The sequence below is a fragment of the Rhinolophus sinicus genome, chromosome 8 (assembly GCF_057876585.1).
Source record: "Rhinolophus sinicus isolate RSI-liver-muscle chromosome 8, RSI-T2T, whole genome shotgun sequence".
Classification (NCBI taxonomy): domain Eukaryota; kingdom Metazoa; phylum Chordata; class Mammalia; order Chiroptera; family Rhinolophidae; genus Rhinolophus; species Rhinolophus sinicus.
The window spans coordinates 78,045,471-78,070,515 of record NC_142508.1 but is presented as its reverse complement, the minus strand read 5'-3'; the positions used below and the strand labels follow the sequence as shown (position 1 = coordinate 78,070,515).

At 55.9% G+C, this 25,045-nt stretch overlaps 1 protein-coding gene across 2 annotated transcripts in view; it reads right to left on the bottom strand.

The window, feature by feature from the left end:
* Window positions 1–25,045, bottom strand: part of ZNF423 (zinc finger protein 423) — a 299,433-nt gene that overhangs the window by 111,432 nt on the left and 162,956 nt on the right. For both annotated transcript variants that reach the window (XM_074314929.2, XM_074314928.2), the window contains exons 4-5: window positions 9,145–12,359; window positions 4,438–4,522 (exon numbers count right to left, since the gene is read on the bottom strand). In XM_074314929.2, the coding sequence (XP_074171030.1) occupies window positions 4,438–4,522; window positions 9,145–12,359 (3,300 nt within the window). The remainder of the gene's footprint in view (window positions 1–4,437; window positions 4,523–9,144; window positions 12,360–25,045) is intronic.

Sequence of the window (25,045 nt, the reverse complement as noted above, 5' to 3'; positions counted from 1 at the left end):
CCAGGGGCCCGTGAAGCCCTGAGTAAGGACACAGGGCCCAGAGGCTGAGTCACTCCCTTGGGGCCAACCTGGGTCATAGCAAATTCATTAGTTCAAGGACAAGTTCTCAGACCCCTTTTCCCACCTGACAGGGGCCGAGAGCAGAGGCGACCCCGAGCGACTGTGGAGGGCAGGCCTCCCCAGGCGGCTTCCTGGGAGTCTGAGCCCCCGGTGCCCTAGGAGGGCCTTGTACACACATGCTCAACACACATGGGAAGACACTCCTTCCCCAACCACTGGAGGGGAGCCCTGCCTCTGGCCAGGCCCCCCAAAAGTCTTCCTTCAGCTCTTGCTCAGCAGGCCCCAGGGAGCCCAAGGCGGGGGCCTCCTGCAGAGCCACTTTCTGAGGGGGGTCACCCTCCCAGTGTCTGCGGTGGGCTGGGGGCAGTGGGAGGGGGCAGAGGGAGGTGAGGAAGGGGCTGCTGGGCAGAACCAGGCCATCGGGTGGGAGGCGACGCAGCAGAGCTGCGGCTGCTCCAATGATGTACCTGCAGGCGAAAGGGTGTTTCAAACTGTTTCAAAAGCTGGGGAAAGCCCGGAGAGGGGACCTCATTCTCTGTGGGAGGGGAAATTTCAAAGGAGACCCCACTGCGGAAAGGTTTCAAAAGACCCTTCGTTCTTATCAGCTCCACACCACTCCCTGGCCAGCAGCAACTCGAGAGGGGTGCTGGGGGATGTTTCCAAGGAGACATGTCCCTGAGTCACCATAACTCCTGGGTCTGGAGGCTGCAAAGCCACGAAGAGGTCTCCCGCTATAAAAAGGCCAGTTTAGCGTCCCCCAGGGGAGGTCTCCAGCAGTCTGGGTCCCTGGGGAGGCCTGCCGCAGACCCCCAGCGCCCTGAGTTTATGAGAAGGCCACCAAGCTGAACAGTGCCACTTCTACCTGCCGAGTCCCTTTGGTGTCACTAAGGGGGGCTTTTACCCCCACCAGCTCCAGGTGGCCACTCTGGGCTCGGGCCATTTAGCAGGGGAAACTGCCCACAGGGACCCTGGGCCCCAGTGCTTTTTACTGAGACTGCAGAGCCACCCTCCTCCCCCTTAGGGCTCTGGTGCCTGGCTCTCTTCCTTTCACACCTCCCACTGTCACCCCCTGCCACTTCCCCAAGCCACCAGGCCAACTAGGCACATAGCTCAAGCCAAGTATAGTCTAGCACCTCCGCCTCTCCCCTCCCCAGCCTCATTCCCTCACCTCCGGACCAGACCGGGCAGGTCTCTGTTCTCGTCCCACCTCTTCCTCCTCCACGCTGCAGCCACACTGATCTCCCTAAAGCACACGGCTACCATGTTGGCCCGAAAATAAGACCTAGCTGGACCATCAGCTTTAATGCGTCTTTTAGAGCAAACATTAATATAAGACCCAGTCTTATATTACATTTATATTATATTATATTATATTATATTATATTATATTATATTATATTATATTATATTATACCTGGTCTTATATTAAAATAAGACCGGGCCTTACATTGACTTTTGCTGACGGTCCAGCTAGGTCTTCTTTTTGGGGAAACACAGTATGTCCAGGCCAACCCTACTCCAAAACCCTCAACAGCTCCCTAGTAGTACGTACACGCCCAAGGGTACACACACAGGTACCCACAGGGGCCAGGCTGGGGACACAGAGCATCCCCCCAGAACACAGTAGGGACAGTGGGGACTGTGGCATCTGGGAACACATAGTGCCAGCTGCTGCCGACACCCCGCTACTGTGCCATGTGGGGCGTTTCCCACCACGGACCCTGGTGGGGGAGCCGCACACCATGAAGAAGGCTCAGCTCTTATTCCGACCTTGGCTCCGTGACTCCCGGGCTGGAGGAACCTGGGGAAGTGATTAAACGTCCTCGGGAGACGGAGAACAAGCTCCTCTGCGAGGTATCTGGCATGTGGTGGGCTCCGGGCACGGCGGCTGTCGGCCTCCTTACCCAGTGTGACCCCGCTGCACGGCGTGTGCAGTGTCGTGTCTCCTGGGGGTGCTATGAGGCAGGGACGGTGTCCCCGTGCCCTCTGACACCCACGCAGACCCGCCCAGCGCTCTGCAGGCAGCAGGTGCTCAGTCTACTAGATAAATGGAGTTGATGAAGCCAAGGGAAGTGGGCAGGCGGGGAGGGCAGGCTAGAGCCAGAGGAGGCACTGCTCACATGGGGTCCCCAGGCCGTGCCTCGTGGCCACACACCCAGGGCCTGCGTGGTGGGACTTTCCGCAACTGTAGAACCATCTCGCCTAGACTGAACTCTCAGGCTCTGACACCGGCAGCTCCCACGTGGCCTGGGGAGCAGGCCAGCTGACAGCACTGCAGGGCAGGCGTGGGTGGAGGCCCTGTCCAGCCACCAGACAGGACTCCTTGCTGGACGCCCGGCCCTCCACTCACACAAAGCCCCAAATGCCCATCGACCCTCCTTTCACATTTCCCATCACTCTAGTTGCGAGAAGCCCCCTCACCTTCCACCTGAGGACACATAGCTCCCAGGCCCCACACAAAAGCAAAGGTGGAAGAGAGAAGGGAGGGGGCAGAAACCGTCTCTGAAGTCGCTGTGGTCCAATTAGCCAGGCGTTCGCCCTTCACACTTACAGACAGGAACACACATTAACACCTGCTACAAAAGCAAGCGTTTTCAGATATCTTCATCTTCACCTCGTTGACAATCCCTGAAAGCGCTCTCAGCAGCTGGTGACTGACAGGTAGTTTCCTTCTTCTACGTCAGCAGGGGGCTTTCAAGCAGAAGAAATTAAAAAACCACCCATCTCCCTGTGAGGCCGAATTCCCAGGGCCCCGACTGCCCGTCTCGGGCTCCTGTGCCCCCTCACCACTGGGCAAGCGCCACCGCACACAGGGCCAGAGCCTTCAGGAGACCTGCTCCGAGTCCGTGGGACACAGGGAGCCCATCTCACTGAGCATGGTGACGCTGCAGCTGGGTGGCCCAGGGGACGAAAGTCACCCTGAGTGCCACTTCACTAGAGGAGAGCCTTTATGTACAACGTGGGTGGTGGCAAGGCCGGGGAGCCACTCCCACACTGCTGGTGGGAGCGTGACATCATACAACCACTTGGGAATGTACTGGTCAGGACCTGCTGACAGCCCGTGAGCCACCAAGCCAGCCCTAGAAAGATGCCCATTAAAATCGCATGCACGGGTTCACCCAAAGACACCCACACGGACGTCAACAACAGCGCACGACTGGAAACAACTCCAACATGGAAAGTACCCAGGTGTCCATCGAGAGTGGAATAGATCACACAGCAGAATATTATCCACCAGTGAAAAGGAACAATGTCCACAGGAACTAATGGAAATGAGCGAAAGACGCCGGACACAAACGAGCGGAGGCTGTGTGATCTCATATGTAGTATGAAACAGGCGAAAGCACCCTATGCTGTTAACATCAGGATGGCGATGACCTTTCATTGGTGGGGGGAAGGGCCGGGGGGAGCTTCTGGGATGCAGGAAGCTGTTTCTTCAGCTGGGCAGTGGATATACAGGTGTGCTTGTTTCGTGAGAAGTCATCAGCGGTACGCTTTAATGGATTTTTTTTTTAAATGTATGCAATCATTCAAGGGTTTTGTACAACAGTATCTGTTGGCGTGGTGGTTGTTAAGACTATACTGAAAAGATTTAGAGGAAGAAAAGTGCGGAGGCAGCAGGCAAGGGTCAGGATGCCCAACACCAGACGTGACGCCCCACTTCTCAGAAGGCAAGGGCTTGGAGAAGGTGATCATACTTCCACCAAAGACCAGGATTCCAGAAACTTCCAAGGTCTCACTGCCAAAACCCCCTCCCCAAGCCAACTCTGGGCTTAGCAGAAATCCAGCTGTGCCGTTTCTTACAGTGAGGGCACCCCTGCCAGGGAGACACAGCCATCCACAGCTTCCCTCCTCACCTCAGCCATGAGGGGACACCATGGGACTTTGAAAGCTCCCCTTTTAAAAAGGCTGAATTTTCCAAAGTCCAAAACCCCTTGAAGAGAAACAGGAAAAGTACCGCAATAACTTTGTAAGCATTCTGTTTGGACAATGTGCCTGAGGAATTCACCACGTTTAGTGGGGAAATGTGAGCAGTTAAATCTATTCAGTGTCGTGACATACGAAATTGAAGCATAATTGCCCCTGAGTGCTTGACAACTGGAAAGCACTTCATTTCAGAAACGGACGGAAATTTATGCGGGGAAATGGAAGAGACTGTCAAAAGTTTGACTGTGATGTGAGTGGAGCCGCACCAGGAAGGCTGGGATGGAGAAAGTGCTCCAGCTCTGATACGTTTGCTCCTGCCTGAAACGCCTCCGAAGCAGCAGGACTGACTCCAGCCTTTGCCCTAAAAGCCAGTGAAATGAAGACCAAAACTGCACACTTCAAACCCCGATGCGTGCGCGGCCCTGCACGCGTGGGAGGAAACACTCTTACCGATCATGTGGTTGGCAACATGGATTTGGATCTCTCTCTCGTTCTCGAAGGTCATCTGGCACTTGATGCACTGGTATGTCTTTTTCTGTTTGGAAACCAAAAAAAAAGGGGTGGGGGAAATTAAACAGTTTCCAGCTGTTGCCATGGAAACAAAGCCAAAGTTCTGGAAGTCCTGGCTCCAGACTTCCCAGAATGGCTCTGGTCCCCTCCCTGGCCTGTCCGGTCCCCTCTCTTCCCGCCTGCTTCTGAATCCAGCTCTCCAGCCTGGGGAAGGGGTGTCAGCCTACGATGCAAAAGAGCTGTTTCCTGCTAGACCTGGGGAACCTGCCCCATCCCAAGGTGTGGGCACACAGCAGGACCACGGAAAGGAAGTTGAGGGAGGCTGTCCTGCTCAAGTGTGCTCAAACCCATCTTCCATCTACCTATCCATCTATGTGCCCATCCATCCATCTACACACACACACAGACACACATCCATCCATCCATCCATCTACCTATTCTCTACCTACCCATCTATCTATACATACAGACATATACACACACCCATCCATCTACCCACCTATACTGTCTACCCATCCATCGACATAATACACACACACACACACACATCCATCCACCTGTCCACCTACACTGTCTACCCATCCATCCGTCTACACAAGCATGAACAAGCACATAAGGATAAACAGACGTGCAAGCATACGTATGTACACCCTGCCTCACCCCCCAACTCACCAATAACACACAAGCCCCTCACAGACTCACCCCACACCCCACACTACAACCAGCTCCCTGTAACACGGGCTTGGGTGTGACACCCTCAGAGGAGTGGGGAACAACCTTAGGAGCACAGGTTCATGCAGGCTGACACATCCAATCACAACCCCAGAGACACACACTCTCAGCGCCTTCACTGGGACCCTGACAGCCCCACCCACCTCTCTCAGTGTGCCCACAGGTGCACAAAAGGCTTCTGACACATGCGCGTGCTCAGCCCCAAGCTCACAGGTACCCTCGTGTACATACACGGACGCCTAAGCGTGTACATGTGCAGTCACGCACACACAGGCTCACCACACCAACACTTGCTAGGGCACATGTGTACCCAGAGGCCCTGCACAAAGACAGCCCTTGTGGCTTTGCATGCGAGGCCGGGGTTGCTCATGTCCAAAGCAGAGGGCACCCGGAGGGGCGGGCCAGTCCCATAGGCCGGTGGGCCACGAGCACGGGAGAGGAGGCAAGGACTCTGCCACTCACCCTCCATTTCCCCTCTGCCTCTCCCCTGCTGCACCCTTGGGCAGCCCCCGTCTTCCCCTCAACAGCTCCTCTTGGTCTGTCTCCCCTTCTCCATCTTCTAGAGACCCCCCTCCTCCCCTGGAGCATCCGCTCCCAATAGGAGACATAATCACAGAGAGAACTTGGCTTTCAAGGCAGTTCCCCAGGGCCCAGCCCAGGAAAAGCAACGCTGAGCCCTACGGTCTGTGGCCAGGGCTGCCTCCCCCAGCCCAGCCCTGCGCAGCCTCAGAGAGGGCCCAGAGCAGAAAGGGAATGGCGGAGACAGGATCAGGAGGGCAGGAGAGGGAACAGACAGCCATAGCTGCAGAACCTCTATTGTCATGATCACAGCTCACATTTATTGAGCACCTACTACGTGCAGCCACTGTTTCTTCTGAAAGCTCACACTCACTGCAAGCTCCACTGTTGGGATGGAGAAACTGGGGTCAAGAGGCTAAACCACCTGCCAAAGCCCCACGTTGGTGAGCAGGGGACCTGGGATTCGAGGCCGGGCAGGCTCCCTCCGGAGCCCACTGTCTGAGCTGCTTCGGCTCCGTGTCCCAGACGGCCTTGGACAGTTCTGGCCTAGGTGACAAAGCTGGTGCAACCTGGACAAGCCCTGTAACCTGGCCGTTTGTTTACCCCACTGTAAGATGGAACGTGACAGCAGGGAGAGGCACCGGAGGGTCTGGTGGGCCGATGGAGCACCAGGGTCTGCCCACGCTGGCCTGGAGCGGGGTGATGCTGTTATTACTCATAAACAGAGGGGGGCAGAAACCGTGATGCTTCATGCCCCAGCTGACGCAGCCTCGGCCCCACGGGAGCCCAGTCCTCGGAGAGCTGGTTGCTATGGATACACTCCCATGGGCCCCAGCCTGCCAGCCCCCAAGCCCCTGTGCAGCCCCAGAGTCTGCTCTTCCATGCATGAGTCCTGGGGGAGGGAGGGGGGGTTCACAGACAGCTGGGCCCTGCCCCCAGGCGTGCCCAGAGAGGGGCAAGGCTCCAGGGGCTGTGCCTTCCCTGGGGAGGTGCCCGGGCTTTGTCTAGCTCCTTTCTGCAAATGGCCCATCAGCCCAGGCCTCTAGATGTGATGGTCAATGCACCTCCTCTCTCACAGGCCTGGCACAGGGAGAGGAAGGCTGTCGGGTACCAGAAAACAAGCCCCTTGGGTATGAACCCCTGTAGTGCCTCACACAGCTGTGCATCCTGGGGTACATGGCTCCACCTTTCTGAGCCTGCATCCTCTCTTTGCCAAAACAGAGGTCATGGCAAGGCTCCTAGCCTGTTGCCATGGAAACCATATAAGAGCCAGTGCCCACCCAGGAAGGGCCTTTAGGAAGTGGTACTGGATGCAGGATCCAGGGCAGACTGGGGAGCCCTGTGGCTGTCAGAACCCTAGAGCAGGGGCGGGCAGTACCGAATGGACAGGGATGGGCTGGGGTACACCTGGAAGAGGGGCGTGCAGGGCCCAGCTTGAACATGGGGGTGACCTCCCGGACCTCGCCCCAGCCAGCCTCTCCCCTCTTGCAACCAGGATGGGCTCCAGACATGCTGGGTAGAGTGTTGGGCACGAGCTCAGGCTGTGGGTTCCAACCCCTTGCCTGCCTCTTGAAAGCTGCGGGCTCATCGCACGCTGCCTCACCGTTCTGAACTCCCGTGGCCTTGTCTGCAAAGCGAGTGTTGTGAAGACACTGTTGTTAAATAGAAAAAGTGCTCGGACATCCTCATCCCTTGATAAGTGTGAGTTGTGATTATAAATGGGAAAATGACGAGTGACGTTTACTAAGCGCTTTGAATTCTCAGAGCGAAACGCTGAGGTCAGCACAGGAACGAATGGTGAGAGTTAACAACTGACCGTCGGAGCAGCTGCTGACCCCAAACCAGAACGGCCCCTGTGGCTCCCACGTGATGTGGGCTGTGGAGATGGACACCACTGCTGTCACTCTAGTGTCACTATTACCCTTGGGCTTGACAGGTGAGGACAGAGGCCCGGAGAAGTCAGACCCCAGTGAGGACTGGCAGAGGGAGAGCTTAGCCCAGGCACCTGCCTCCAGGCCCACGTGCTCCCAAGTCGGCCCCCCCAGCAAGCGGAGACTGAGGGGGAGAGGTGGGCAGCGGTGGCCGGGAGGGACCCGCGTCCAGGACCTCTGTCTGGCTCAGGCCTTGAGACACTGGGGTGTTAACGCCCCTAGAAGAGGCTCTCTGCTCCAGATGGGCTTCTGAGGAAAGACATCAAGCCGCAGCCAGACACATGGCTCTAACCTCACCCAGGTGTTTCTCTGTCCAGCCAGGTGACCGTGGACAGGCCCTCCGGCTCGCTGGGCCTCAGTGGGGAGCTGGGCCAGGAAGCCCCTAAGTGCCTCCCACCGTGCAGCCTCCTTCCCACTCACTCACTCTCCCCCTCAGAATCCCAGCGTGCAGGCCCCAGTTCTGATCCCACAGTGAAACCCCCTCGGCAAACACCCTGTCTTCCAGCAGGCATCTGTGGCAGGGAGCCCTTCCCTTAAATCTCGCCTCCATGCCCGTGGCACCAACCGCAGCCCTCCAGGGTAAGACACCCCCGAGATCCGCTTGGCACCTTCTCAGCCTGGAGCACACAACCCTGACTCGATGGGAATCCCCAGCCCGTCCCAACACCTGAGGGCCCCACGGGCCAGGGCCACTGTACCCAGGGCCCGCGTGGATCCTCCAAGAAGCCCAGATCCCCTGGTCTGGGAGTCCTCAGAGCAGGGTCCATGTCTGACTCTCCTTGGCTGCTAAAAACCCCGGAAACATAATGGGTGCTCAGAACAAATCTGATGAATGAATGAACCGATCAGTCAATCATTAATAACAGTAATTAGAACCATTTCTAGGACCTTCTATGCAGCAGCAACTGCACTAACTATAATGGGGCTGTTGATGACGACAATATCAGCTGGTGATTATAACGAGCATGACTGAGCCCTTTATGTGTATATTAGCTCCTTGACCTGTCAAAAGACTCCTGGATCTAAAACCCAGAGCGTAAAGAGACTTTCCCAAGGAGGCCCAGGAAGCAGGGGAAGCAGCCCTCCCCAGAGCAATAAAAAGATGGCAGCCGGCAGGACGGGAACACGCACTGTGGTGGGCCACCACACGGACCCTTCAGCGGGATGACGCCACGGGCCCCGCACAGCAGTTCCGACGCCAAGACCATTATTCCCCGTTTACAGACGAGCACGTGGCAAATGAGACCCAGAGAGATCCATAACAGATGCACGTCCCACAGCTGGAAGGGAAACGCAACTCTGGGGTTTTACCCCGGTCTCCTGCAGTGCTGCTTCCCTGGGCTCCCAAAGGGACTGTCACCAGGAGGAACAGAGTCAGTGTGGGTGGCTCCTCTGGGGCTCAGCCCCCACGAGCAGGGGGCAGGAGCCCCCAGGAGCAGGGACACGCTCGGGCGGCGGCACTTACCCGGGGCACTGGGGACGTCTGGGTGCCTTTCCGGGGCCCACTGGTCTCCGGCGTGAGGTCGCGGTGGTCCACCTGCATGTGGCTCTCCAGGTCCTCGGCGCTCTCGAATTTGACGCTACACTCGGGGCAGCGGAGGCCGGCGCACGGCCGGTCGGCGGGCTCGGGCGGGGCCAGGCCGCCCACCTGTCCGTTGGCACTGCGGGTCATGCAGCCGGCGCAGAGGCCGTAGGGGAGCCCGTTGACGTCGAGCTTCACCAGGTCCTGCTTGCTGCGGAACTCCTTGAGACACAGGGCGCATTTGTAGAGCTTCTGCACCCCCTGGCCGTTGGGGGAGGACGCCGCCGAGCTGCCCGCCAGCTTCTGCATGTGGAAGGTGCCGTGGATCTTGAGCTCGAGCGTGGAGGTGACCGTCTGCATGCAGACCACGCAGCGGAAGCCCGTGAGCGAGTTGCGCAGGTCGGGGTGCATCTGGCAGTGCTCGATGAACTCCTCCTCGCTCTGCAGGGGCATCTTGCAGATGCGACAGGTGCCCGTGTCCAGGCTCTTGCTGTGGGTCACCTTGTGCTCGGTGAGCGTCAGCAGCGAGGGGAAGCGCTCGCCGCAGATGGGGCACATGTAATGCTTGGCGGGGCCCCGGTGCGTCTGCAGGTGCTCGCGCAGCCCGTTCTCCGAGAAGAAAGTCCGCGAGCACACGTTGCATTTGTGGCTGCCCTTAATGAACTCGGCCTTCTTGCGTGAGCCGTCGTCCTCGCCCGGCCGGATGTTGTGGTCCCGCAGCCGGTGGTTCTGCAGCAGGACCTCCATGGTGTAGGCCGCCCCGCAGATGTCGCAGCCGTACATGGGCTCCGACGCGTCCACGTCGTCCTCACTGGCCTCGTGGCTGTTGGGGGCGTCGGGGTTCTTCAGCAGCATGCCCTGCAGGTCGGCGGGCTCGGCCTTCTTGGTGGCGGCGGGGGGCACCCCGTTGGCCGTGCCGTTCTCCGTGGCCGCGTCGAACACGCAGTGCTTCTCCCGCAGGTGCTTCTCCAGCAGGATGATGGCATGGAAGGCCTTGCTGCAGAACTTGCAGTTGTACTTCTTGCTGTGCGTGGTGATGTGGCACTGCAGCTCCACCTCGGTGCTGAACGTCTCCCCGCAGAAGATGCACTTGTGGGCCTTGGCCGGGTTGCCCAGGTGGCTGTGCTTGACGTGCACCTGCAGCTCGGCCTCCTTGCGGAAGTCCCAGGTGCAGGCCGTGCAGCGGTACATCTTCTTCTCGTTGCTGTGCTTCACGGCCAGGTGCACCTGGATGGACACCTTGGAGTCGAAGACCTCCTGGCACAGCGTGCAGTGGTACAGCACGAAGGTGTGCATGTCCAGGAGGTGCTTCTGCAGGTCGTCCACCGAGGAGAACTGCTTGTCGCAGCTCTCGCACACGTAGTGGGTCGACGTGGTCGTGTAATGCACCGTGAGGTGCTGCAGCAGGGAGTCCTGCGAGTCGAAGTCCTCCTTGCACTGCGGGCACGCCTGCTTCCGCAGCAGCAGCTCCAGGTGCAGCTTCAGGTGGGTCTGGAAGCTCTCGAAGGTGGAGAACTTGAGGTCGCACTGATTACAGGGGTACTCGCCGTTGGACACGGAGTTGGCGCTGGCTGAGAGCCGCTGCCGCTTCGGGGAAGACACCTCCACGTCAGAGGAGACCGGGCTCTGCTCCGCCTTGGACTTCTTGCCGTGGGCCAGCGGGATGTTCTTGTGGTTCTCCTTGATGTGCTTGGTGAGCTTCAGGATGGAGCCGAAGATGGGCGAGTTGGTGCAGTAGGGGCAGGAGTAGACCTCCATGAAGGACTGCGCGGGCTGCACCGCCGGGGACTCCAGCTTGGACGCGCCGACGCTGCAGTGGGCCTGTTGGATGTGCTCGGTGAGGGAGGACTCCGTCAGGAAGCCCAAGGAGCACTGGTTGCAGAAGAAGGCGTTGTTGCCCTCGGGCGGGTTGGCGTTGGGGCCGCAGTGGGAGACGCGGATGTGCTCCTGCAGGCTGTTGATCTCGGCGAACATCTCCGGGCAGTAGTTGCAGTGGAAGGCGGACAGGCTGCCGAACTGCATGACGGGGTAGGCGTGGTTCTTGTGCAGCTTGCGGACGTGCTCGTTGAGGTTGTACAGGGTGGGCATGGAGTCCAGGCAGATCTGACACGTGTGGCTCTGCTGGGGCTTGTCTGCGTGGATGGTCTTCAGGTGGATCTCCAGCACGGCCAGGCTGTGAAAGTCCCGCTTGGAGCAATAGGGGCAGCTGTAGACCACCTTGGACCAGCCTGGCCCGTCCTCCCTCATCTTCTTCTGGCCCCGCAGCGGCTTCAAGGTGGAGTCCGGGGTGGAGCCGCGCTCCACGGAGGCGCTGGAGTCCGGCGTGGCGCTGCTCATGGAGGCCACGCTGCCCAGCACGGGGTCGGGGCTGACGCTGTGGTTGCTGGAGTCGGGCTGCCGGTGGCTGTCCAGGTGGCAGTACACGCCCTCCACGGAGGAGAACTGCTCGGGGCACATGGGGCACTTGTGTTTCTGGTTGGCGTGGGCCTGGTGGATGTGGGCCAGCAGCGTGTTCTCGTCCACGAAGACCTCGGGGCAGTGGATGCACTGCAGGTCGGCCTTCTCGGAGAGCTGGGGGTGGCGGGTGAGCACGTGCTTCTCCAGCTCCTCCGTCTGGCTGAAGGTGTCCTCGCAGTAGTCGCACATGAAGTCGTCCTTCTTGGCCTCCTTCTCCGACTTGGCTAGGTGCTCCTTGTTCTTCTTGTGGGCCTGCATGTGCGTCTGCAGCGAGCTGGTGGACGAGAAGCCGCGCTTGCACACGGAGCACTTGAAGGGCTTGCTGGAGCTGTGCGTCTTCAGGTGGATCTTGAGGTGGTCGCTGCGGGAGAAGGCGGCCTCGCACTCGTGACAGTGGTACTTCTTGTCGCCCGTGTGCAGCTTGATGTGCCGGTCGCGGCTCCTCTTGTGCTTGAAGAGGCGGCTGCAGTAGGTGCACTTGAAGGGCAGCTTGTCGCTGTGGATCTGCTCGTGCCTCTTCAGGTAGCTCAGGCGGATGAAAGACTTGTCGCAGAACTGGCAAGGGTACGGCAGGCCTGTGCCCCCTTCCTCCTCGCCCAGGCCGAGGTCACACCCATCCCCAATCATCTGCGTGGGTGACGCAACATCCTTGCTGGAGGGAGATGAGGCCACCCAGGAGAGTTGTGGGTCGTCATCACCATCTGCAGGGGGAAGCGGAAAGGAGATTAGAGGCAATTCCCAGGGCCGCCCAGAAACAAGGGCAGCTCCGGGCTGAGGCTGTGCAGCGGGCGGGGGGAGTGGGGGAGGGAGTCCGGGGGGCCGGAAGCTAGTGGTCATGAGGGCCCTCTCGCCTGCAGAGGGGGTGGCAGAGGGGCAGCAGGATACGGGAGGGAGACGCCTTTCCCCTCAGCAGCACCTGCCGGGGCCTCGCTGGACCAGGTACCCCCGTAGGAAGTGAGGCCTCAGCCACCTCCCTGAGGGGCGTGGGCAGCCTGGACAAAGTCACTGGAAATGCCCTCACAAACCATCAGTCCCACAGGCCAGAAGGAGGCCAGTCCCATCACCTGATCGCAACCTGGGGGCTGACTCCCCACCAACTTCTAGTCCTGGTGGGAAATCCCACAACCCTGAGGGGCACAGGCAAAGCTTTGCAAGAAAACACAGTGCACTGTAATGAATTCAGCTGCACCCCGTTCTTTGGGGGTGAGGTGACTGATGAAGCTGGAACTGCTCCTTCAGGTGGCAGACGGATGTATGAGACGGGAAGTCACAGGCACATGGCATCAGGCTGAAGGGCACAAATGGGGGTGAGTGAGCAGAGGGCACTTGGGAAGGGTCTGCAGGTTCCAGCTCAAACCATCGTAAGGGGACTGTTTTTTTTGCTTCCCCTCACCCCAGGATTGACCCAAGTCTATCCAGGCCCCTGAGAGATAGCCTGGTGGTAACAGTGATTAGAGGATGGACCAGAGCCCAGGTGGCCACAGAACTCAAAGCCCAGCAGGTCCTTAGAGCGGTCATGGGGGGAGGGAACTCTCCTTGCACAGACGCTGACATGGCCTACCCTCCCCGGGGACAGGGGCCACCCTAATCCCCCATCCCCACCCCCATGCCTTCGCTGGTCCATTCAGCCTCAGAGGAAATTGAAGTAAAAAGAAAACACTAGGACTGGCTGTTTCTAGGAAAACAATGGCACCCAGGACGCAGCAAACAGCCAGGGAAGATCCGTGAGACGCGGCAGGGGGTGAACTGAGTCAGCCTGAGCAGAGAGTGACTTCTATGGCTCAAGTTTCCGATGCTTGATTTAAAACTTAATAATGAATGAAATGGACCGCAGGCTGCTATGGGCAGCGGAGAGAAAGACAAACGTTCAGAGTCGGCCGCACTGACCTTGCTCTTGTAACCCCGAGGAAATCAACCACCGCCCCCGCCTCTCCGGGCCCCAGGCAGCCCAGTTTAGCCTCACAGATGTCACCCAGCAAGTCTTGCCAGAGGCAGCCCAGACCCTTCAGAAGGGAGGGGACAGAGGGGCCACACTGCCTGGCCAGGGCGGACCCTGGCAGACACTCTTACACACCAGCACACTGACACTCGTACTCACAGGCACACACGCAGCTCACGTGTCACTCCCACAACGCACACAAATTTAGACACAAACACATACTCACCTACACACACACACACACACCATCACGCTCACACGGTCACATACAATCACATACTCTCACACGCATACATATCCATTCATACACCATCATTCCCACTATCGCTCACACACCAACTTACACACACACACACTCACGCACACCCACCTGCAGACGCACGTGCACACACACACACACACACACACCATCACACTCCAGTCACAGGGACGTCGCGTCCGCACAGCTGCTGCTGCTGTCCCAGGCACACCCCCAGACTTCAGAGGTAGCAAGCCCAGTGAAGGGTCCTGCAGGGTCCCTCCGGCTGGCGCCGAGCCTGCTCCTAGGCCACCCCCACCACCCTGGTGCCCACGCAGGCCCCCGGGTACCGCAGGCAAAGTCCCCAGCCCCGAGTCCTATGTCTCCGGCAGACTCCCCACCTCTGAAGCCCAGCCAACCAGCCTGGCATGGGCACCTCCCAGAATGCACTCCCGGAGTGAGGCACCTGCTCCCCTGGGGGGTCTCATGTTTCAGGGCCCTTCGGACGGGAAGGACGCAGCCGCTACCAGCAACTTGGATTAGATGCGGGGGGAGGCAGTTCGGCCTCTGCCTGGTAATTCCCAGCACCTGCCAGCTGGGCTCCACAGGGTGCAGACAAAGGGGCCCATGGGAGGAGATGGTGGGAGCTGGGGCCACTGGGGGACCCGCTTGGCCCCGCCCCTGGCCTGGCTCAACCAGCTTATTATTATTTTGATGTCTTAGTTCAGACTCACTCAAGCTGTCATAGATCCTTTCCTGTGTGTCTGGCCACTCTAAGTGCTTTCCCATGGTCACAGGCAGGGGGAACCATGACCCCTCCCACTGTACAGACAAGGAAACTGAGGCACAGCCACAGTGACTTTCCCCAGGAGATGACAGCACCAGGACTGTCCCCAGTCAGGTCCCCAACAGGGTCTGGACGAGCTTGCGCAAGCCAGTTAAACAAGACTACACCTGTGAGGGTGAGAAAGAGAGAGGGACCCACGCATCAAGCCTCCTGTGCAGTCGGAATCTGGATCTTCTTTGAGCCGTCTCCGACAGGACGACCGGGACTGGTCCGTCGTCTGCATTTTGGGGAGGGGCCCACCGAGGCCAGAGAGGCACAGGATGAAACGCACTTGCTTGCAAACCCTCATGCCACCTGCCCAAGGGTGAGAGCAGACACCTGCACTCGAAGTCCTGTGTTTCTCATCCACCCTGTGAGCATTACTTTTAATCGCTCCGACTCAGTTTACACATCTGAGAAACGGGAATCATTGTGGGCTGGATGAGAAAAATGAACGTGAAAAAGCACTATTATTCCATGCACATGAAATGTCCAGACCAGGTACATCTGTAGCAGCAGAAGGAAGATCAGTGGCCGCCCGAGGCTGAAGGAGGGAGGACACTGCAAACAGGCAAGAGGCATCCTTCTGAGATCATGCAAACGCCCTAGAACTGGATTGTGGCGAGGACTGCACAGCCCTGTACATTTACTAAGTCACTGAATTGCTTGCTCAACACAAATGAATTTTATGGTATGCAAATTACACGTCAATAAAGCTGTTAAAGAAAAGCACTATTTGGCCAATAATAATAATCAGTACTAATTACTGCCACTAGTGCTAATAATATGAGCATGTCCCATGTGCCAGCACTGTGCTAAGTGCTTCCAGTACCACCGTTCATTTCTTCGCATTTTCACGGCCATCAGTCACACCCCATTTCTGAGCTGAGGGGGCTGAGGGGTGGAGAGGTGAAGGACGTGCCCTGCGTCCATGGCCAGGCACCTGTGTCTCCCAGGAGTGCGGGCTCCACTCACCCTGGTCCCATCAGGCTTTAAGAAGGACAATCGACCGGCCCCACGCCAGTCCTCAAGAGCCATTGTGGGGATGCCGGCCTGGCTTTATTTTTCCACAAACAAGTTTCAAAACTAAAGCAAAGCCCGTTACCCTGGGAGCGACAAACTGAACACCGCCTGTGATTATAATCATCTGAATTGAAATGAAAATAAGGCTCCTTGCACCGGAAAGTCCCCATCAAGGGGAATGGGGGGTCACGTTGACATAAAAAGCCCCAAACTCCGAGCGCCCTGTTTAGAGCCTTTTATTCTCATAGCATTTAACCTCGCCTGCTGCCACCCCACCCCTCCTAATGCATTTTGCTTTGGGGACCCTTAGCTCTAGGAGCAGATGGAGAGATGAGCGGGGGCCGAGGTGCCCAGGATATGTGTGCAGGATGTCGGGAGAGGAAGAGGGGCCCTCATCTTGCAGTGGTGTCGTTCCCGTCACGCCGACTGTTACGACACCACACATGTGCAGCCGCACCTTCTGGCAGATGTGCAGAAAGGGGAGGGGTGCAGAAATGGGCAAAAGGCAACCTCCAGGTCCCCTTCAACGTTCCCGAAGTCAGGGAGAAGGTAGGTTCACGGCAAGTCCCGCTCAACCAGTTCCCTTTTTAATCCCAAGTAAATGCTTGTCTAGATTTTACTGTGTACCATGCATTCTTCTAAGCGCTTTACATGTTAATTCATTCCATTCTCTCAACAGCCAGACGAGAAAGTACACTTATTGTTTCATTTACAGGTGAGAAAACTGAGGCACAGAGAGGCTGAGTAACTTGCCCAGTGCCACACAGCCAGCAGGCAGTAGAGCCAGGATTCACCCCCCAGGTTCTGAGTCAGGGCTTTCACCCACGATTCTACACACTCCTCTCCTTTGGGAGGGAGCTCTGTTACATGAGGAGACCAGTGGGAAACGGTGACTGATGCCAGGCCCTCGGCTTCCCCTCCCCAAGAGTACAAAGAAATATAACAAAATAAGTAGAAAAATCACTTTCAAAATGGAGATTAAAGTCATTTAAAAATGACTAATCCTGCAAAAAGGCCTGCGAGGAAATGAGTTCTATGAGCGTTTTGCTGTCTATCGCAAGAAGAGAACCAAAACACGCATAAAAGAAGGTAGAAATTTTGATAAAAATTCAATTAAGCAGAAAAAGAGCATTAACTGGGCTTCAGCAACAGCAACAGCAGAATGAGAGGGAGACCCCAAGCTCGTGTGGCCACATGTGGTGAATTCTTCAGGCTGGTGCCGCAGCAGCCTGCAAACGGCCACAGACGTACCTTGTCAGGGCACAGCCGAGTGGCTGCCACCCAGAAGGCCTGGCAGCCTGAGTTCCACGTCACCTGCTGTCACAGAGAATCAAGGTGGGGGCTGCCAAGGAAGTGCCCGGACAGACGAGGGACAGTGGCTAGCCCGTAGGAGTGAAACGAAAGGGGACCTTCCTGCAATGAGGGGCACAGGCCGAGGAGGAAGTGAGCCCCCCGTCACCGAAACTATGCAAGAGAAATAAGAGGCTCTGTAAAAAGCACTGGGAGGGTTCCCTGCAGTAGATGAGAAGGTGAAAAGGGCTGACACCCGGGCAGCCCCAGGTTTCTAGGACATTCATGGGTGGGGCAGTGCCATTCAAGTGAATACAAATGACTGGATGGATACTTCAGACCATGAAGGAAGGCTGACTTAGAGCAAGCAAGGCACCGGGGGGAGATGCGCTAGGGATGGAAAGGAACACGAGACAGAGTCCATCAGGAGACCTGGGCCTCAGCTGCTTCCACTGTAACGTGGGCAGTTGGAATTTTGGTTTTCAAAGTCCCTTCTGGGTAAACATAAGGGTCACTTTGTACAATATCCCAACCATCCAGATTGGCTCCATGGCAGCCACAAAAAGGCCTGACAATCCTTCACGAAGCCTCAAGAGGTCTCCTTGCCACTCACCCATTTCCTTGGGGAAGTGAAAACTGCCAAGGAGACAAATGCCCCACAGGACAAAGCTCCGTGCTGCTCCAGGAATGGAAATCACTGTGGAGAACTGGGACCTCAGACTCAGGAACCACTTACACCAATCCCGTATGACACAGAAGGTCCAGCGAGAGAGAGAAGGGAACGTCCAGGGATGACAAGTCGGTCATGGTTGCCTAGAGCACTGTATTCAGAAGGATTCGAAGGTCATCTCTGGGCTCAGAAGAAGTGAGTACTGAAATCAGCTGGTGATGTCTGCCATGAGCAGAGCAGCGTCCGAGTGGGACATTCAAAGAGCACTGAGTAAATGGGGGGAGGGGTCTGCTCGCACCAGTGCTAGAGAAGAAGCCATCAGGTTCCTTCCTCCAAGAAAGGAGCAGCCCGTCCTCTCTGTAAAGCGAGGCCTTGGGGCAGGGTCCCCAAAATCCTGTTGTGCAGGCAGACACAACAGGACAGAGAAGATACTGTGGAGCTGTGTTGTGCTCTGGAGGGGTTTTTAGGCAGAGAGAAGGGTCAGCGCCCACCCTGGCTGACGGTGAGGCCTGCCCCCAGTGGGCACAGAGCAGCCAGGCAGCCTGGGAGGCAGACCAATGTCCCAGAGCCCAAGGTGACAAGAGCTACAAGACATGAACGTGCTTTGGGGCAGACCACAGACTGCGCTTCCCACAGAGGCAGCCAGAACCTAAGCAGGTGGCTTTCTAGACGTGACATGATGCAAATTTGGCTCAGGGGTCATCTGGGCGTATTCCTGATCGCATGCGGGGAAACTTCAAAGCTTCGCCGCTCTGTCTTTCTGCACCCCTTAGAAGCCTGGTGCACTGGAGGGAACATGGATCTGGGGGAGCCCTGGTCCCCAGAGGCAGCTCTGTGGCTGGGGAGCCCGTAGGGAAGTCACCATCCCTTTCTGAGCCACTTCTTCTGTGACACAGGTGGACTGGGCTACCTCTAAGGCCCTTTCCTGGAGCTGCTGCTAGCAAACTGTGATGTGTGCTTCCCTGAGAGGCCCCAAGCTCCCCTCACAGCAAACCCCCAGGCCAGAGTGGGGGCCTGGACCCCATGGCATGAAGGCCCCAGGAGGAGACAGGGGCCACCAGGCCCGAGCTCCCAGGCTGAGTGGGACACCCTCACTGTCTCCATGCCTACAAGGGACTCAGCCTCCAGAGGCAGAATCCCGTCTCAAACTAGACCCAGGGGAAGAGGGGACACAGCCAGGAAGGGGACAGGGTGCCTGGCCTGTTTCTAGCCTCCCACCAGGTGCCAAAGTTGGCCATCCATCCCAGAATGCTCCTTGACTCAATTACAGCCACACATGTGGAATCAACATCAGTGGGGGGGGAGGGGAGTTAACAGAACATCACTCATCTTATTTCATAGATGGGGAAACTAAGGCAACTGAATCACAGCAAGGAGCAGACGGATCCAGGATTAAACTCATAAAAACCACAGTAGTTACTGTTTATGGAACATTTCCTATAGGCCAGGTCCTTTGCCAGCATTTTCTCATTTGCTTCTCACAACTTCACCCTGTGGTAGGTACAATTACCCTCCCCTTCTTCATAACTGTGCAAGCTGAGGCTCCAAGAAGGAAAGCAACTTCCTGGGCACACAGAGGTAGCAAGTGGCAGATGCCACCCCCCACCCCGTCCACTCACTAACCACTAGCCTACACTGCTTCCCCAGGTCCTGAATGTCAGGTCAGGGCCGGTCCCACCGCAAAAGCTGCTCCCTCTTTCTTGAGCCCAGACCCTATGGCTCAAGGAGAGACAGGAGGAATCCCACACTCTACAATCCCACCTGCCACAAAGGCAGGGTCATGTCCTGATGTGGGCAAAGCCAGCGGTGGACCCCCAGGCCAGGCTGGCTCTGAGGCCGAGCACCAATGAATGCAGCTGGCCACCTTCCTCACGATGGCTGACAGGCCAGGCTGCTCAAAGAGCCTTGCAAAACCAACTGTGGAAGAGGGAGGCGAGCGAGGAGGTCGGAGTGACGCGATGGAAGGAGGCCACAAGCCACAAGCCAAAGACTGTGGGCAGTCTCGAAAAACTGGAAAAGCTTGGAAACAGATGCCCCCCAGCGCCTTAAAAAACAAACAAACAAAAAAAAACAACGCAGCCCTGGCATTTGGAGCCCAGTGAGACCACGTCAGACTGCTGACATACAGGACGGTAAGATAAGAAATTTTTGTTGTTTTAAGCCACTAAGTTCATGGACATTTGTGACAACAGTCATAGAAACTCATACAGATTTTGGTTCCCAGAGTCGGACGCTGCTGTCACAAATACCAGAAAGTGTAGCAGCTTCTCTGGAAATTGGGCAGTGGGCCGCGGCTAGGAGAATTTTCAGGAGTATGACAGAAAAAGTCTATGCTGCCTTTTAAAAGACGGTTCATAGAATTATGGCTGGTAACGGCTCTGTTAGTGAAGACTCAGAAGGAAGGAAGGAGAACAATGGAGAAAGCCTAAGTCACCAAGGAAAACACCTATATCATCCAGAGCAGAGCAGTGCAGACATTAAAGCACCGGGGGGAGGGCTTAGAAAGCAATGAGGAGCATGAGATGGGAAACGGGAAGAAAGGGACCCCATTGTGTAGTGGCAGAGAACTTCGTGGCACTGGCCCTGTTACACGGAAAGCAGAACTTGTAGTGGGTAAAAATGGGTATCTAGCTGAGCAGATTTCCACGTGCAATGTGGCAGGCACGACCTGTGTTTTTTGGTTTGTTTGTTTTTTTCTGACAGCTTCTAGTAGAGAGGAAAGAGACAGACTGACAGAAGTCCTGTTAAACAACAGGAACCAGGAATTGATGATTTGGGAAAGTCCCTCCCTCCCCAGGTTGCAAGACACTATAATTAAGAGTCATGAATAGAAAAGCATGCTCTGGAGAAATAAAACTGAGGGTGTAACTGCACATTTTGCTAATAGCACAGAAAAATCAAAAGGTCAGAGTATTCAGTGACACAAAAGGCTCTGAAAAGATGAAGGGTGTGACTCACGCATTCCCTAGATTAAACCAGAGAGCATCCCAGAAGTTTGGAGTCATTGCCCTGGAGCCATCTCCGGAGAATCCGAAAGTTTCGTAGGGATGGGATTACCTACGAAATACCTATGGAGGAACCTCTTTTCTAATGGAGTCGATCCCCATGACATACACAGGAGATTCACAAGGTTCTTGAGAACTTGATACCACCAGAAACACTACTAGCTTGGACAACACACACACACATACACACACACAGAGTACGAGATAAAAGAAGACCCCTCAAATTCTATAGACAGGAAGCAGGCTAACAAAACTACTCTGCTACAAACATTTGCTGCCTTTCATTTAAAAAGGGGAGGGGGCGGTGACTCAGAGGGTGAAACCACAAGCCCAGAAAGCAAAGCTGCAGCCAGAGGGTACAATTTTGAGCCCAGAGGGTGAGGCTGTGAGCCACAGTGGATGACATCATGAGTGGACTGGGGTCAGATTCTGGCACTGTAACCCGAGGCAAGTACATCCCTATTCATGCTTTCATTCCCCCAACTCTTGATAGAAGGGATCAGATGAACTGGTCTCTAAGAGCCTCTGCAGCTGTAAGAGCTTGGGATCCATTAGTGATGTTGATCCCGGCTGCAGAAATGAGGAATGGCACGTAGCAGGCATCCCAGTGTACTGCTCTCTCCCCCTTTCGGGATGCCGTGTGCAGCTGGCTCTGGGGATCCTGAAGTGCCACCTGACAGCACAGAGTCACCAACAAGGCGTAAGCTTCAAGAGACTCAGTCAATGGCACGGAGACATCAGCCACTGGGAGACAGAGAAGCCATACCACAGGGAACATACAAGCTTGCTTAGATCAAGCTGCCACTCATTAGCTGTGTGACAGGGGCAAGTGACTGCACCTCTCTGAGCCATTTCCTCATGTATAGATGGGGACAATGAGAGTGCTTACCTTACACAATGGGTAACATGCATATGCTGTCAACCATTCGATACATGTTGGCTGAAGAACATGAAGGAGGTCGCTAGTGTCACGCTACTATCGTTCGTTGTAAATCCACTCATTTGTACGCAATAAAATATTTACACGGCACTTTCACACCCGTTATTCCATTTGACACTGGAGCATGTCTATAGTTGTGAGGGTGGCGGGTATTCCCACTTAACAAGTAAGCAGCATGCCCCAGGAAGGCTGGAATGGAACCCAGCACCCCACCCAGTAATTGTCCCTCTTTCACACTCAAAGTAACTGGGTTTGCACAGTAAGCTGCATGATCACCCCGTGGACGAGGAAACAGAACAGAGAGGTTAGGTCACATCCCATTGTCACAAAGCAAATGAAAAGACTGGGACAGGACTCCCAGCCCAGGGCTCTCAGCCAGCTGGACTGAGAGAAACGATGACCTGAGCAGTGGGACAGAGATCACCACAGCTGTCCTCTTGCCAGACGGTCTGGGGGCCCTCCAGTTATGTTATTTGTAAAAATGCCAACATAAAAATCAGGAACTCTCAAAGTTGTTTTAAAGGTCCACATTCACTTCTGGCTTTTCTGGAAGGAGAAAGGGAAAGCTGGTGGTATGGGCTCGGCGTCTGGCACGTCTATGGTGGGGGTTCAGCCACACCGCCACTGGACCAGGTCTGCTCACCATCTTGTTTGCCTATACCCCTGGAGCCCCCTTCCCTGTTACAGGGTGTCCCCGGCCCTGGGGGCATTTGTGTCTACTTGGTGGCTAAGAGGCCAGCAGCTGGGCTTAGACTCCCAGCTCCACCAAATTCATTAACTTCCCTCAGTTTCCTCATCTGTAAAATGGGATAAGAACAGTCCCAACTATAGAGTTGCTATGCAGATGAAATAAGGGAATATTTGTAGAGTATTATATATGAGAAGTGCTCTACAATGTATAAAATTAGTCACAGGCTACTGGCTCCCCAGCTCAACATAAGGTCACAGGGCAGAGAGTGGGAGAGGGAACAGGCAATAGTCATGAGGGTTTGAAGGGACATGAGACAGTGCAGGGTCCCATCTCCCTGAGACCTGACTAACAAGTAGGAAGGTCTAAGCCAATAACCAAGAGTCACCCCTGCAGAAGATGGTTTTCAAAGCCAAGGACACTCGACCTGCACGAGGGCCCACAGGGACTCGGCATTTCCCACCCCAGGATGTCAGAGAGGAAAGGAGCCTCACGGGCACTCAGCCCAACCCTCTTGTTGTTATGACCGAGAAACTGAAGCACCAGCAGCCTTGCTTGGGCTTGGACTTGGGTCTCCAGTCTCATGGGGGAAAGGGTGGGAGATGAGGTCTGACTCCCTGACACCCCTGTCCCCTTACCCTAGAGGGCTGCCATCCCAAAGGGCCGCTGGACTCACAGGACGGGAAGGAGGCCCCCGCCTTCCCTTGGAAGCCCCTGACCTCACAGAACAAACAGCCTGCCCGGCTGCTCCATCCCTTAGACAAATTTACTTAGCACTGATACTGGAAATGCAATTGGGCTTGAGTTTTATTGCAGAAATTAAACAGACCGGGAGGGGCAGGGGGAAGCCAGCATACAGTAGTCAATTCACCCAAGAACTGACTGTGAACAGACTATCAGACCAGCTAAAGTGCAGAGTCCTGATCAGCTCCGTCAGGGAAGAAGAGCCCCCCAATCTGCCCCTATGAGAGATGCCCCAAAGATGGGATGCTTATGGCTAGTGGAGGGGCTCCAGAAGGTTCTCCCATCATCCTCTGGCTGGGGCCTCCCTCGCACCCCAACATCGCCCTGCCCACCTCCCACCTAGTCCAGGGAGGAGAAAGCGTCTCCTGAAGTCATCTCCACGAGGTTTCTCGAAACAACACCGCCAAGGCCCGGAGCAAAGGGCTCTTTGCTCGACTCGAGAGAAAGCAAATGCTTTTGGGGTTGAATCACTGTTTTTCTTTACTCCCTTTGGAGATCAGCAGAGCCCACATTCGGCCGCGTTCGTGGACCTGGGACTGGAAACAGCTGTGCTCTAATTACATGTAAAGTGTACCAAACCATCCCTTTCATCACAGACTGGAAATCTGTTAGCATCTGTCTCTCCTTTGTTTCTTCCACAAGATACAAGCTTGTTTCTACATTTTTCTCACCTGTAGCGGTGATTAAAATTCATTATAAATGAAAGGAGTGAACAGACAAACAAGTTCCTCTGTGTACCGTTCTAAACTCAAATTAGAAACAGCTGTTTGCTAATTCATGCAGCGATGTTTGGTCGTGCTCTGTGAATCAATAATAACTCACCCTATTGCTGCATGAATTTGGGGATAATCCATATATTTAACTCGGCACTAGGTCCTCCAGGCAGGACTGTGCTGGCAGCCCCTGTGACCACCTTCAGGGGCCCACTTGGTGGGCTCTCTGGAGATGTCCCCCACAGCCCTGACAGGGAACCCGAAACTCGGAGCCCCCAGCATGCCCCCCAGACACGGGCCTGGCAGGACCAAAAGGAAACCCCGAAATAGCTTTCTCATCTCCTCTCCTCCCCTGGAACCACCAAAATGTGTGTGTGTGTGTGTGATACATACAATATATAATATACCTATATACAATATATATTTTACATATATATATCAACTCTGATTAAACGCCAACCGCACACATCCTCCAGCCGCTGGAGGGAGCACAAAATTAAAAGTCTAATTGGTACCCAGAACAATTTAAAACTATTAAATGTAGGCGAAGCTTTTCTGTAAGAAAATAATCCTTTGATGGGGATTAAGCTTGTTTGGATAGCACTCTTCCCTTCCCTGCGCTTCAGCTGCCGATGTCAGAGCTACAAGACTGGAAGGCTTCGAAGTTTCTGAGAAGTGTTCAGACATGTCTGCCAACGTCAGGGAAAGGGCATGTGGCATCCAGAGCGGTGTCCCCAGCAGAGCCGTGGGTCCCAGCACACTCTTCACCAACCCAGGCCCAGGTGTATCGCAGACCCCACCCCGTGATACCCCATGTCCACTCCCAGGGAACCAGGTCCCCGGGGCCCTGGGGATGTCACAGCAAGCCCAGCCCTGGCTCCTTCAGGGACCAAATTATGGGGAAATAGGGGCCAGCTATGGGTCTGGGAGTGGATGTTCTTTCTCCTTTACAGGGAAAGAGGTGAGTAACCTGGTAGCCTTTCCTCCCACCATGGCACTCCAAACCTTCTCTGTCCTGGCTAACATGCCTTCCAGACACTGCCCCTGAGAAGCCTTCCTTGACTCCCTCTGCCACTATCGCTAGCCCGCCCTGACCTCTGGGCACTGCCTCGGGCCATTTCTCACCCTGAATTGTAGCTCTTGGTATCACTTTTATTTCTGAGCCCTTTATGTGCTCTGTGTCCTGTGCATCCTTTCCGGTCTGGGACACGGGCACACGGAGCCACTTTTCGAACGTCAGACTGGTATCACCTCCCAGCCCCACCCTGCAGCCACCACCTGCAGAGCGCTCTGTGAGGCCCAGCGCGGTGC